The 15,418-nt window shown below is 49.5% G+C and overlaps 1 protein-coding gene across 2 annotated transcripts in view; it reads left to right on the top strand.

The window, feature by feature from the left end:
* STX18 (syntaxin 18) overlaps positions 1-15,418 on the top strand; it is a 229,666-nt gene that overhangs the window by 146,269 nt on the left and 67,979 nt on the right. For both annotated transcript variants that reach the window (XM_060247282.1, XM_060247283.1), the window contains exon 2: positions 339-532. In XM_060247282.1, the coding sequence (XP_060103265.1) occupies positions 362-532 (171 nt within the window). In that variant the 5' untranslated portion in view covers positions 339-361. The remainder of the gene's footprint in view (positions 1-338; positions 533-15,418) is intronic.

The following is a 15,418-nucleotide window of genomic DNA, read 5'->3' as shown; positions in this document are numbered from 1 at the left end:
CCTTCCTTAGGTTCTACTCCCATGATCTCCAGGCATTCCCCAAGCCAGAGCTGGCAACCCTACTTGGTGCCCACCAGGTTAAGCCAGCAGCCAAGAGCAAGGGCCTTCCAAGGGCTCTTGCCCTCCCTCCTTCAGACAGCAGTACGCACTACCGAAGGGGGCTCTGGGGAGCATGCTGGAAGGGGCCGCGGGTCCGGCTGGGAATCTCCCCCCGCACTCCCCACTCCCGCGCCGCCGCCCCTCGAGCGAGAGAGCCGAGCTGCCGGGGCGGAACCCTGGGCGCCGGGCCGGGCGCGGGAGCCGGAGCGCCTTGGGGGTGGGACGCGAGGGCAGGGCAGGGCCGGCAGTCTCCGCACGGGCCATGGCGGCGGACATCACGCTGCTCTTCAAGGCCAGCGTGAAGACGGTGAAGACGCGCAACAAGGCCCTGGGGGTCCCGCTGGGGGGCGGCGGCGGCGACGAGCCCCTCCTCCTCAAGCGCGCCAGCAGCGCCAGGCCCAAGAGCGACTTCTCCGGCCGCGCCCGCGAAGTGGTGAGCGAGTGGCGGAGCGCTTAGGGGGTGGCTCCTCGGCGTGTGTCGCGGCAAAGGCCCCGGGCGGAAACAGGGGCCCGGCCAAGCGGGGGCCAGCGAGACTGGGCATGCGCGACGTGGGGTGGGGGTCGGCCGGCCTGCCACGCGAGCCTCGTCGCCTCCCTGGAAAGAAGCAGAGTAGTTGGGCTTTATGCCCCGCTTTTCTCTGCCTCAAATCGGCTCACAACTGCCTGTCCCTGCTTCTCCCCACGGGAGGCACCTTGGGAGGGAGGGAGGGAGGTGGGCAGAGAGAGAGAACTGGGACTGGCCCAAGGTCACCCAACTGGCTCCATGGGGAGTAGTAGTAGTGGGGACCCCCCCCCCCCTCAGATTAGAGTCTGCTGCTCTTAACCAGTGCTCGCCACCACCTGATGTCCAGAGGTCTCCCCTTCTGTCCATACCAGGTCCATTTAAGAAGAAGAGTTGATTTTGATGCCCCACTTTTCTCTACCTTACTGAGTCTCATTCCAGTTTGGTGTAGTGGTGAAGTGTGTGGACTCTTATATGGGAGAACCAGGTTTGATTCCTCACTCCTCCACTTGCAGCTGCTGGAATGGCCTTGGGTCAGCCATAGCTCTGGCAGAGGTTGTCCTTGAAAGGGCAGCTGCTGTGAGAGTCCTCTCAGCTCCACCCACCTCACAGGGTGTCTGTTGTGGGGGAGGAAGGGAAAGGAGATTGTGAGCCGCTCTGAGACTCTTCGGAGTGAAGGGCGGGATATAAATCCAATATCTTCTTCTTCCCTTCCCCTTCCTGCAAAGCAGGTAGGTCTGAGATAGCTGTGACTGAGAACTGGCCCAAGGTCACCCCACTGGCTTCATGGGAAGGAGGTAGGGTTGCCAAGTCCAATTAAAGAAAAATCTGGGGACTTTGGGGGTGGAGCCAGGAGACATTGGGGATGGAGCCAAGAACAAGGATGTGACAAGCATAATTGAACTCCAAGGGAGTACTGGCCATCACATTTAAAGAGACAGCACACCTTTTAAAATGCCTTTCTTCCATAGGAAATAATTAAGGATAGGGGCACCATATTTTGGGGCTCATAGAATTGGACCCTCTGGTCCAATCATTTTGAAACTTGGGGGGTATTTTGGGGAGAGGCACTAGATGCTATACTAAAAATTTGGTGCCTCTACCTCAAAAAATAGCCCCCCCCCAGAGCCCCCAATACCCACGGATCAATTTCCTATTATTCCCTATGGGAATTGTTCTCCATAGGGAATAATAGAGTGCCCAGTAGACATTTCCCTCCCCCCCCACGCTTTCTAAAGGGGGGGGAGGGCCTCCAAACTAGGGAATCCCCTGCCCCCTCCCTCTCACACACACACACTTACCAGATCTTTCTCCGGACAACTCTACTTCCTGTGAAAATGAAAGCAAAAGAAAGGGAGGGGCCGTTCTCAGAAGCCCTTTCTGCTTCCTGCCCAGCCTTAAAGGGGCAGACATTTTGCAAACGGCTCAGGAGCTCTACAACATGAAGCCTAAAGGTATGTTCTCCCCCCCCTCCACCCCCCACCTCGCTTCCAGAGTTTTGAAGAGCGGGAGATGAGGCTGCGAACCCAGAAGTCTCCCGCCAGAGCGGGAGGTTTGGGAAGCCTAGAAGGAGGAGGAGTGGGGAATCAACTCCCTCTTCCAGATCAGAGTCTGCCTCTCTTAGCCACTACGCCATGCTGGCAAGGCCCACTGTATTCAGTGAGCCTAGATTGCCAATCTCCAGGTGGGCCCCGGAGACCTTCAGAAATTACAACTAAACTGCCAATTTAAAAAAATCTGCTCCCCTGGAGAAAATGGCTGCTTTGGAAAGTAAACACTATGGTGTTAGGCCTCACTGAGGTGCCTCCTCTCCCCCAAGCCTGTCCTCCCCCAGCTTTCATAAGAATTTTGCAACCCTGAGTTGGTGGGCCTAGTTTACTCCTTGGCAAGTGTGCACGGGATTGTGTTGTAGGACTGCAACCTTCTAGATGCAGTTACTTGAGATGGAAATCCTTTGCGGGGAGGGGGGTAACTTCCATTGAATTTAGTATGGTTTGTTTCTGAGATGCGCTAAGGATCGAACAGTGAGGGTGCACAATTAATAATAATAATAAATTTATTCTTATATCCCGCCCTCCCCCGCCGAAGCGGGCTCAGGGTGGCTCACATGACATGGTTTACACCATAATCACACTAAAATCCATCAATACATTAAAAAACAATTAAAATGGTTAATGGTGCCACAGTTCAGAATGTGTATAGGATGGCTTGGTGTCATCTCCGGGTGCCATCTTAAATGCGAGTTGACAGAGGGTGGTTTTGCAAGCCCTGCGAAATTGATTTAGGTCTCGCAGGGCTCGCACCTCCTCTGGTAGTTGGTTCCACCATTTGGGGGCCATTGTGGAGAAGGCCTGCTCCCTAGTTGCCTTCAATCTGGCCTCTCTTGGTCCAGGGATTTGTAGTAGGTTTTGAGAACTAGATCTCAGTGCTCTCTGGGGAACATATGGAGAGAGGCGGTCCCTAAGGTAGGCAGGTCCTCGGCCATATAGGGCTTACTTGGGGTTAAGTCCTAATGGAACATAAAAATAGGCTTACTTAAAAATAATCATGTTTTATGGTTGGCTTGCAAATCCTAAGTGTACTTGCCCAGAGAGAAAACCCCATCATTGGGACTGAGTGGTAGAGTATCCACTTGCCACACAAAAGGCCCCAGGTTTGATCATCATCACCATTTACAAGAATCAGATCATAGGTGATATGAAAGGCCTCTTCAGGGGACACTGGAGAGCTACTGCTGGATAAATCATGGGGCTGATCAGTAGAAGAATGCTTTGTGCATTGGTTCACTAGGCTGCAAAATATTATGTGTATTTAGTTGAGACTGGAACATGCATCATTGAACCAGTAATAGCTAAATGTTCCAAAATACTGCATCTTTCAATGTGAAGTGTTGAGGGTGTGCAACAACAGTTGCCTGCATTTAACTGGGCACTATTGGAAACGGGATGTTAGGCTTAAATAGATCTTTAGTTTATCCTGTTCTGTGACTGAGTGCAGAGTAAATGTGTTTCCAGTTGGGCTGCATAGCTGCAATGCTAGCCAGGTGCAAGTAAGAGTGTATAATTATGATTCGTACTGAACTTTGAAACCAGTGGTTGGGGTGTCCGTAAAGACTGAGCAATGGGGAATGTTGGGTCTTTGGGTCAAATCTCATGTTGCCTGACTTCAAAAGCCGTTCTCCTGTTCCCAGACACGGGGAGGCCGAAGGTGAAAGCACATTGGCATTGGAAGTTACATTGTGCTAGTAAGGAAATGGCCAAGGCCTGACCCACGCTGGCTTTTGAGATGCTGCCCACAGTAGGTGATGGAGGCTCCCTCCATCAGTACCTCTCAGCTCATGGGGCCCCAGGGCACATGGCAGCTGGCACATCCCCTAGATAGCCATTGTGGCTTTGCTGATGCAGGCAGCAGCCCGAGGTAGGTGCCCGTGGGGCTCAGCTTGACAGGCTGGTAGCCGTATCGCCAGAGGCCATGAGACCTGCGGGACTTATTTATGTGTTCACTTCATGTATAGCTGACATTCCCCTTTCCTCCTTTTTTCCTCACAATAATCATCCTGTGAGGTAGGTTAGGTTAGGAGTGTGTGCCCCCCCGTAAGCTTTTGTGGCAGAGTGGGAATTTGAACCCGGGTTCTCCTTAATCCTAGCCTGACACCCTGTAATAACTCCCCCCCCACACACACACTCTGGATTCAACTGACTTGCTGTGGGCTTTCCAAAACAAGCCAGGTCAGGTTGTGGCTGAGGAGGCTGCTCCTGGCATCCAAGGTCAGAAGAAGGAAAACAGTGTGGGTGCTGCTAAATCTGCTCTCCTACTATGCTGAAGCCCGGGGGAGGGGGAGTCCAATGAGGGTACTGGCCACGCTCAACAGAGAGGTGGGTTACCTGGCCCTGAGCCCCTGCTCCAAGCCAGATGAGACACAGTATATACCATGAGCCCTAAAGCAGCCTCGAGGAGTGAAAGATCTTTCTGGTATGTTTTTATCCCACCTTTCCTCCAAGGGGCTCAGAATGGTGTCTGTGATGTCCCCAACCACCCTGCCACTGTGAGTGTGACTGGCCCACAATCTCACCCAGGGTGAAGCAAGAGCCACACCCTGGATGGCAGAACCGAAATGTGGGTGCAGGGACAGTGACTTTCACTCCTGGTGGAGGCTGAATAGTCAGCAATGAAGAAAAGAACTCTGTGCATGTTTACAGCTCTCCTTTACTTTCAGAGGTCCATGCCATGGCTGTAGGCAGGCCCCTCTATTGGGCTGGATTTTGCTCACCGTGGAATTAAGTCTCCCTTTTTTACCACTTGCCCTGCTTCCTTTGAAGTCATAACTACATTCAAATTGCTGTCTTGAGTTTAATAGTTGTGCCTGTTTTTCTGATCTTGTGGTTTTCATAGTAATTCATCACAAAGGAATTAAGCAGACAGACAATGCTTTTCTCCCTGTTCAGCTCCAGGCCTTCCCTATCTCTGTTTTCAGTGCAGGGTTTCTAAAGGAGCAGAGCTCTTAAATAGGGTTTCAGTCTGAGTTGTGTGGATGTGCAGCCTCAGGTCCCCCATGGATAGGGTTTCCAACTCTGAGTTGGCAAATTACTGGAGATATGTGGGGTGAAGCCTGGGGAGGGTGGGGCTGAGGAGGTGAGGGACCTCAGTGGGGTAGAGAGTCCCCCCCAGCTGCCGTTTTCTTCAGGGGAACTGATCTCTAAAGACTGATGATCAGTTATAATCCCACTATTTGTGGAGTAGAGGGGACCATTCATTTTAGTCTAAAACATTTATAAACTTTCCTCACAAGAGTCCGAAGTAGCTAACACCAAATCACTGGGAAATGTCACCTCCTGGTCCCCTTTGTGGTGGAAGTGCATCTGGGGATATGGGAGAGACTGCTCCTTCATCACTAGTTCTGTATGTGATTCAGAATGGATTGTCATAGGAAGTAGGGATGTGCATTCGGTTCGGCCGAACCGTATTTACAGCCGAATCACCACTGATTCGGCTGTATATGGAATAGGCTGCAGCCGATCCCCATAGGCGCCCATTATACAGCAGCCGAATACGGCTCGCCGTATACTTACGAATAGCTATTCGTAAGTATACGGCTGTCAATTCAAAAGGCGGGAAAGTAGCTTCTGCAGCCTCAAAGGAGCTGCTTGCCTACTTTCCCGCCTTTAGTTGCCTTTTCCATAGCCTCCCTGGGATCAGGGAGGGGGGGAGGGGGAAGAGGAGCCCCAGCAGCCAATCCAAAGCATGCATTTGCAAAATGCATTGCAAATGCATGCTTTGCAGGGCTTTTTAAGGAGTCTTCCTGGCTGGACTCCTCCATTGCTGTTTTGTTGGTTGGTGTGAGAGATTGTGCTGCTGGCTGGCTGGCCCTTGGCTTCAGCTGCTGCCTACTGCTCTCTCACTCAGCCTTACCAGACTTCCCTGGACTAGAGAAGACAAGGTAAGACAGTATTGGGGTTCTTGTTTTTATTTATTGTTGGTAAAAGGACTTTTAAAGACTCAGAGTCCCTTTACTTATCCAGATTTGGGTAGTGGTGGTCGTGGGGTAGCTTATTTGGGGTTAGGGGGTTAGGGGTTTCTGCTTGGGGAGGGGGCCTGGGGTGGGGTGGGGGTTTGCCAATTTGCCCATATCTTAATTTAGTGAGAGGACTTTTAAAAGTGCAGTGTCGTTTTACTTCTCCTGATTTGGGTGGCTTGGATTTCTTGGGGGTTAGGGTGAAGGGTTTTTTTGGGGGGGAGGGGTTGGCAAAGTTTCTGTATTGTTAAAAGTTAATTTTTTTACTGTTTTAAAAGTATTCAGTGTTTGATTTGTTGCTGCTGTGTTGTGCTGCTGCTGTTACTAATTTCCATTGTTTAAAAGGCCACTTTTGTCCCCCTTTTCCTGGTTCTGGTTTTAGGGGGGGGGGTGTTGTTGACTGATTTGGCCTGAGCTTTCTTATTGGTGAAAAGGCCACTTTTTTTTTAACACTTGGCTTTTGTGATTCTGCTGGTTTTGTTTTGGTTTTTTTTAAATTACCTCAGGTTGGTGTGGGGGTTGGCGAGGGTGTGTGTGGGCTGGGTCACTTTCTTGTTTTTATAGAGTAGATTGTGTGTTCTGTGGCAGGGAAGCTGGCACCTGCGTGAGAGACCCAGAACCAGCAGGCTTGTTGTGGTTGGCCAGCTCTCCCCGTGTTGTTTGGGGCAGGGCTGGAGAGCTGGCATCTGGGTTTGCTGCAGACCTTGAGCAGATTGTGTTTTGTGTGGCAGTGACATTGGCAACTGGGTTTATATTGGTTCCAGGCCTGCACTGCAGGGTTCATAGAGTAGATAGAGGGATGGCCCATAGGGTATAATGATGGAATAGGGGCACCCTCTTTGGGTGCCCCTGGAATGGGATCCCCTGGCCCAATCTTTTTGGGACTTGGGGGGGGAGGGTTGGAGGGGAGAGTCCCCTGCAGGTCCCCTGCAAATTTGGGGGCTCTCCCTCAAACCTCCTCCCCTCCAGGTGGCTTCAAATATACCCTATTTGCCATTGATTTCAATGGCCCATAGGGTATAATGATGGAATAGGGGCACCCTCTTTGGGTGCCCCTGGAATGGGATCCCCTGGCCCAATCTTTTTGGGACTTGGGGGGTTGGAGGGGAGAGTCCCCTGCAGGTCTCCTGCAAATTTGGGGGCTCTCCCTCAAACCCCCTCCCCTCCAGGTGGCTTCAAATATACCCTATTTGCCATTGATTTCAATGGCCCATAGGGTACAATAGGGCCGTATATTCGGAAATAGCCGTGCATCTACCGTATATGCGGCTATTCCGAATGCGGTATTCAGGAGTATACAGGGATTCCGAATTTCCCCCCCCTGTATACTTCCGAATCCGTGTAAATCCGAATTTTTTTTTTTTTTTGCACATCCCTAATAGGAAGCCAAACAAGATGATATCAGGGGCAGATTACCATGTGCATTTTTAGTGTGGTAGTTATTGGCATATGTTTTAAACTTAATTTCTCATGGTGACTATTGCACACTATTGAAATCTCACTGGTGTTTGATAGTTACCTTGTCAGGAAACACTTTTTTCTTATCAAAAGTGGAGATATGAATATGGGGAAGCTAAACTCTTGCAACAGTAAACTAGAATTCATTTCAGTTTAAATTTTCAAACCTTATTTTGATCATCTTTCCTTGCAGAAGAGCTAAGATCTTGGAGCTGAGTTTCCATGCTTATTTTAATTGAATCCTATTTTAAATTTTTCAGTTTTGTCCAGTCATTAGGATGATTGGAAAGTGAACTTGCCTGTCTGCAATGACTCACACTTAGTGGGTTTGGGAAGTACTAACTTGCTCTTTGGAGAAATTAATACCATTTCAGTCTGGGAGCTGAAATGGTTTTCAGTTTGTGATTTTAATGAGAAGCTAGTTCTCATAAATTGTTTTCATAGTTAAGGTCATGAGGAGAAAGTCTCACTTGTTCTCCCTCATTAAACAATCATTTTTTACAGCTCTCTCACTGATATGGCTGTTTTTATGTACCCATCTTTTTTGGGTTTTGGAGCAATTCCCATATCACACATTTAATCTGTATAATAAAAAATATCCAAGGCTTTCTGATATAGTTATCAACATTCAGCTGGTGAAGTTTTTCTTTTTTTCTAATGGACAGAAAATGGCAAGTTACATTTGTGCCAGAACCAAATCCAGAAATAAAAGCAGGCCTAATTTAATAATAGATTTGATTCCAGATGAAGAACTGGTCCTTGGGAGGGGGAGAACTTTTGGAGTCAGCCAAAGTAACAGGATGTGTGTGTGGGACAAGCCTTTGGAAATGAGGTTACAGTTCAGCCCAGTAGGTTTTTGTTTTACCAGTCTGGATATATTAAAGTTGAGAGTTTGCTGAAGCAGGGCTGTTGAGAGCATGGCTTCTCTCTTAATGCCCCATCTACAAGGACATTCCTCTGAGGTTAAAAAGGGCTGGAACACAAAGCTTATATTGTCAAGATCTGAACTTTCTGCCCTTGTCCCTTCTCAAGTATGGGGCAGATTTCTTTCTTAAATGTAACAAGTCAAGCTCAGAACAAAAGAAGAGCATTTCTACAGTACAAACAGAAGGCAGGCTGAATTCTGTGCCATTGCTGCAGCTCCTCCGCTGGCTGTTTCTGGTCCTTGAAGAGCTGCTGGCTGCTCCCATGTTTCCCCACTGTCATCTCTTCTTCTTTCATGACCTGTGCCAAATTTGAGGTTGGAGTCCCGAGCCACTTTTGAGCCTACGGGCACCTTTGGAATCCTGCACAAATGGGTGGGGCAGCCACAAAATATCAAACCAGTTAAATACTTGCTAGTCTATTGACAAGCACTGCCTCACATGCCAGCGCTCTCTTGTCTGGAAAGCACCGTTGCTGATTCTGTAAAATTTTTATTAACACTAAAATGAAACATCTCTCTTTTGTTGTTCTGGTGGTTTCTGGCCAAAGTGTGTAAATAAGGTAGGCCTATAATGCTACCGGTGACAGTTTTCTTTCTTTCTGATCCTTAATGATACATATTTATTTTTTCAATTTGTATCCTGCCCTTCCCACAAGAGTGGGCTCAGGGAGGGGTTACAACAGAAGGGTTGATATCACCATGTCTAAAAAACGGTAATTACATCAGAAACCAACAGGACTAAACATTAAAATGGTGTCATATTGTCCCAAAATCTGCTTAAAGTCTTATTAAATCAGGTCTAATCAGTGGGATTTTAAATTATCAGAGTCAGACAACCTTTTCCTGGCAATTTATGCCAATAGTTTACCAGGCAGCTGGAGTCCGAGGGGACGATCATATTAGACATTTGCTGCCTCAGTTAATAACCTAGTGGAACTAGGGTTGCCAAGCCCCCGGTCCGGGCAGGGGTTCTGTTCGGGAGGTTCCCAACCCACCGGCCAGCAGGGGGAACCTCCCCTGATGTCGCCAGTGCAATGACATCATCTGGAAGTGACGTCATCACACGGTGATATTGTGCGGCGGCCACTCTAATAGGCATTTCTGGGAAAACTCTATGGTTTTCCTGGATGCTCTAGCCATTTGGACGGGGAAACTCTATGGTACAATAGGTACCATAGAGTTTTCCCCTCCCAGATGGCTAAAGCATCCGTGAAGACTGTAGTTTTCCCAGAAACGTCTAGAGTGGCCGCTGCACAATGTCACCGGTGCAATAACATCACTTCTGGATGATGTCATCATGCTGCGCTTGCAAGACACACATGAACAGAGTCCCCCGCCAGAGGCTGTAAGGGACTTGGCAACCCTAAGTGGAACAGTTCCATTTTTCAGGCCCCGCAGAACTGTAGCAGGTCTCACGGCCCTGATCTCTATGGGGAGCTGATTCCACCAGGTGGGAGCCAAAAAGGTCCTGGCTCTAGTTGAGGCTAGATGGATGTCTTTTGGACCGGAGATTACCAGCAGATTGTAAGGCTTGTTGGGTAAAGGGAGAGGCGGTCCCGCAGATATGTTGGTACCTGGTCGCTCAAAGGTTAAAACCAGCACCTTGAACTGGATCCGGAACTTTATTGGCAGCCAGTGCAGTCTGCACAAGACTGGCTGAATATTAACCCACACAGGCTTCAGAGACAACAGGTGCTCTATTGCATTTTGCACTCACTGCAGCTTCCAGATTAGGCACAAGGGTAGGCCCGTGTAGAGTGAGTTGCAGTAGTCTAGTCTGGAAATGACTGTTGCATGTATCACTGTAGCCAAGTCATGGAAGGACAGGTACAGAGGACTAGTTGCTGAACCGGCTGAAGATGGGAAAAAGCTGATTTAGCAACCACTGTGACCTGGGCCTCTATTGATAATTAGACATCCATCATCACACGTTGACTCTAAATCCTGGGTGCCAAGATATGCCCCATCCAAGGCCAGAAGCACCTAAATCTCTGTGACTCAGGTCCAAGAACTCCCATCTTCAGTGGATTCAGCTTCAGCCAACTCTGCTTCAATCAACCAGCAACAGTTCTCAGTGCCTGGTCCAAGGTGTCTGCCCACTGACAGATATAGTTGAGTGTCATCAGCATATTGATGGCACGCAAGCCGGAACTCCCAGATCAGCTGGGCAAGATGATACATGTGGATGTTGAATAATATTGGGGGAAGAATCGCTCCCTGAAGGACTTCGCGATCCAATGAGAATCATGAGGAGAACCTCTCCTCTAGCACCCCTCTCTGTCCCTGACCTTGAGGAAAGCTATTGTAAGGCATATCTTTAGAGACAATTCCACACCATCCTCTAAGAAGGTCTATATCCTTCTTAAAATGTGGTGCCCAAAACAACAAAATACTCCATAAAATGTTTTTAAATGTTTTAACTGTATGAAGTTTTGAACTGTTTAATTGTATTTATTGTTTGAAGTTTTGAACTGAGTGTTAGCCGCCCTGAGTCCACTTGAGGAGAGGGTGGGATACAAATTAAAGGTAATAATAATAATAATTATTATTATTAAGGGGCTACTGGACTGTTGCTCCCTTTCATTAATAAAGAATGCAAGCTATGCTCTTAGGTTTCTTTCCCACCCACCTGTTAGAACTGGAAAGGGGAATCTCTCCAAGTGCCATGGGACTCCATCTCTCTTTCCCTGGCTCTTTCATTCCCTCTTTCTCTCCCTCTCTCTCTCTCTGAAGAAGTGTGCAAACACACAAAAGCTTATACCTGGAATAAAACGTTGGTCTTCTTAAAAATGCTACAGGACACCCACAGTCTCTCTGGTTCTTTCTTTTCCTCCCTCCCCCTCTCTCTCTGAAGAAGTGTGCTGGCAAACAAAAACTTATATTTGGAATAAAACGTTGTTGGCCTTCTCAGAATTTCTGTGCGACACACACTCTCTCTCTCCCTCTCCCCTTCCTCCTCCCTTCTTGGAGGAGGAAGACGGGGAGGAGCCCTCTGCCAGTTAAGGGAAGGGAGGCTTGACTTTCTCTCCTCTGCAAAGCAGGAAATATGATAATACAGCCTGTGGGCCTGTGAAAGCCTCCTACAGGCTCATGGACCTGTGAAAGCCTCCAGGGCCCAAATGTTGCTTGTGGGCCATATGTTTGACACCTCTGAGCAGGGCTTTAAAGATCAAAACCAATACCTTTTGGGCTGAGGAGTGGATCAGAAGCCAGCGTAGTTGCTGTAATATCAGGGTTGAATGCTTCCAATAGCTAGCCCCAACCAGCTGTCTTCAGGGGTGTTGAACTCACGTGTTATGAGGGCCAGATCTGACAGAAATGAGACCTTGTTGGGCTGGGCCATGTGTGTAATAAAACATAATGCCTGGTAGAGGAGATATAAGCTTTATAAAGGACACTGTCAGAACTTAAGAACTTCAAACGGATCCCATACTTGGTTACAAAGTTAGGATTTTATTGAAGAGAACTAAGCACTGGAAGAGGCAAGATAACAGTGATGGCGAGAGCCAGCACCAGCACAATTTTATACACGTAAAACAAACATCTCACAAAGCCACAATTCACACCGTTACAGGCACATCTGTCTTCTCACCATCACTATCAGTAGAGAGGATGCCTCCCTACTCCGAAGGCCATGCTGCTCGGCTTCAAAGGGTCCCAGTGTGAGAATGTGCAGAGACATAACATAACTCATTCTACAACCCCAAATATTTTGGATACCAGTGGGGCAAGGTTAATTACTATTCAAGCACTTTGGGTCAAGCAAGGGTTACAACATGGAGTCAGTTTGGTTCAGTAACAAAGCAGCTCTAAGTCATAGTAAAAATACATTGCAGCATTGGTCACATTATAGGGAACCAGCAGTAAAGATACAAGTTCTGACATACTGCCCCCCCTAAGCGCCCCCTCCCACGGGGCCAGCCTTGGGCTTGTGCGGGTACAGTAGGTGAAACTTTTTCAGCAGTTGCGGAGCGGCTACGTTCTGAGATTCGACCCACTCGTCACAGCTCGGGGGGAAGTGTTTCCACCTGATCAAATAATACAGTTTCCCCCTTTTGACTCTGGAGTCCAGGATCTCCTGGACCTCATGGTGACTCTGACCCCTCACTGTCGTCGGAGGGGGCGGTGGGGCCCTGGGATGGAAGGACGTAGCACCAGGGTCTTTCCGAAGCAAGCTGCAATGAAAAACAGGATGGATCTTACTTAGAGATTTGGGCAGTTCGAGTTCCACGGTCACTTTGTTTATTACCCTTTTTATTTTGAATGGGCCAAGGAACTTCAGTGCGAGTTTGCGACAGGGCTGGGGAAGGGGAAGGTTTTTTGTGGACAGGAAAACTGTATCCTCCACCTTCAGGTCCCACTCTTGGGAGTGCTTTTTGTCAAACTGCTTTTTGTAGGCTTTTTTCGCTTCCTCCAGGTTTTCCTGAATACCCTTCCAGCCTTCACGGAGGCCCTCCCACCATTGTTGACAGGATGTGGGTTCGGCCGGGCTGGCGGGGAGGGCGAGAGTGGGAAACGGCTTGCCCTCGTAACCATTGATAATTTGAAAAGGGGAGGTTTTGGTTGAGCTATGGAGGCTATTGTTGTAGCCATACTCTGCAAAAGGGAGGAGGTCCACCCAGTTGGACTGTTGGAAATTAATGAAGCAGCGGAGGTACTGTTCCAGAAGACCATTAACCCTCTCCGTCTGTCCGTCCGACTGGGGGTGGTAGGCAGAGCTTAGCCCCTGCTCGATGCCAGCGAGTTTGCAGAACTCCCGCCAGAAGTTGGCAACGAACTGCGTCCCGCGGTCGCTAATGACCTTGTCTGGGAATGAGTGTAGGCGTACAATGTGGGTGAAAAAGAGCTGGGCGAGTTTTTTGGCCGTGGGTAGTTTCTTGCACGGGATGAAATGGGCTTGCTTAGAAAATGTGTCGACCACGACCAGGATGACTGTTTTGCCCTGTGAGGGTGGGAGTTCGACAATGAAATCCATGGAGACTACCGACCACGGTCTGGTGGCTGTAGGGAGGGGAACCAGGTGGCCCGGGGGTTTACCCCCCCTTCTTTTTGCCATGAGGCAGGTGGGGCATGAAAGAACAAATTCAGATACATCTTTCTTAATTTTCGGCCACCAGAACTGGCGGGTGAGTAAGTTGAGGGTTTTGACATAGCCAAAGTGGCCGGCCAGGCGACTTGAGTGACAGCGCTCCAAGACCTCTTTTCTGAGGGGGTCGGGCACATAGATTTTTTCATTGTGCAGCCAGAGCCCGTTTTCGGCTTTAACCAAGTTAGGTGGGCGGTCGGTCTCCTGGTTGTATTCTGAGAGGAATCGAGGCAGCAGATCTGAATCCGGAGGGCTGGTCTGCCTGCCTGAGCGGGTAGTGACCCCCCCCCCCCGAGATGGCTGAGGGGGAAATTAATGAGTCCACTACCTCCTCCCGGAGACTGTCGTGTTGTGGCATGCGAGAGAGGGCGTCTGCTAAAAAATTCTTTGAGCCTGGGATGTGTTTCAGCACAAAGTCAAATTTAGCAAAGAAACCTGCCCACCGGATTTGTTTTGCAGTCATTTTGCGGCGCCCGGTGAGGGCTTCAAGGTTTTTATGATCGGTCCAGATTTCAAAGGGCACTCTCGCTCCCTCGAGCCAGGAGCGCCAGGTTTTCAGGGCAAACATGACTGCAAACGCCTCCTTGTCCCAGACCGACCAATTTCTTTGTTCGTTGGAAAATTTCCTTGAGATATAGGCACATGGACGGAGCACCCCATTTCCCCCCCTCTGCATCAGTATGGCTCCCACTGCGGCGTCGGAGGCGTCGCATTGGACCACGAAGGGTTTCCGCTCGTCGGGATGAGCCAACACGGGTTCGGAGGTGAAGAGGCGTTTTAGTTCATTGAAAGCTTTTTGGCATTCAGGCGTCCACGTTAGGCGTGCGCCTGGCTTTTTCGCCTCTTCACCCTTCCCTTTGGTTTTGAGGAGTTCCGTGAGGGGGAGCATGACTGTGGCAAACCCCTTAATGAAGTCGCGGTAAAAGTTAGCGAACCCGATAAAACTTTGTAACTGTTTGCGGGTTCGAGGGGGTTCCCAGTCTAGTACCGCTTGGACCTTTGCGGGGTCCATGGCCAATCCCTCCCCCGACACTCGGAAACCCAAATAGTCCAATTCGGTCTTGTGGAACTCGCATTTTGACAATTTGGCGTACAGTTTGTGTTTGCAAAGGGTGCGTAACACTTTTCGGACCAGGGGTACATGAGACTTTAGATCTTGTGAATAGATAATGATGTCATCAAGGTACACCACCACCCCCTTAAACAGGAATTCCCGTAGCACTTCATTGATAAAGTTCATGAAAACACCAGGGGCTCCCTGCAGTCCGAAGGGCATGACTAGGTACTCAAATTGTCCCAGGGGGGTGTTGAATGCTGTCTTCCACTCGTCCCCCTCTTTGATGCGGACGCGGAAGTACGCGTCTCGGAGATCAAGCTTTGTAAATACTTTGCCCTTTGCTACGGTGTTCAACAAATCCTTTATCAACGGGATCGGGTAGGCGTTGGACATGGAAATCCCGTTTATAGCACGAAAATCTGTGCAGAGCCTAAGAGACCCGTCCTTTTTCTTTCGGAAGAGGACGGGGGCGGCATGGGGGGCAGTGGCCGGCCGTATGAAGCCGCGCTTAAGGTTCTTGTCCAAAAACTTTCGGAGTTCAGCTTTTTCCGCCCAACCCATGGAGTACAGTTTCGCCTTGGGAAGCTGTTGCCCTGGGATCAGCTCGATGGCACAGTCCGTAGGGCGGTGGGGCGGTAGCTCGTCCGCTTCCTTCTCGCTAAACGCTAATCTCAGATCCTGGTATTCCTTGGGGATTGAGGCGACTTCCTCGAGAGTGAGGCAAGCCCGCATGTTTTGGGGGGGAGCGTGCGGTCCCCATTCGGGGCGCCAGTGGTGAT

This window comes from Heteronotia binoei, chromosome 9, assembly GCF_032191835.1.
Source record: "Heteronotia binoei isolate CCM8104 ecotype False Entrance Well chromosome 9, APGP_CSIRO_Hbin_v1, whole genome shotgun sequence".
Taxonomy (NCBI): domain Eukaryota; kingdom Metazoa; phylum Chordata; class Lepidosauria; order Squamata; family Gekkonidae; genus Heteronotia; species Heteronotia binoei.
Note: the sequence above shows the minus strand (reverse complement) of the source record. Positions and strands in the feature narration are given on the sequence as shown.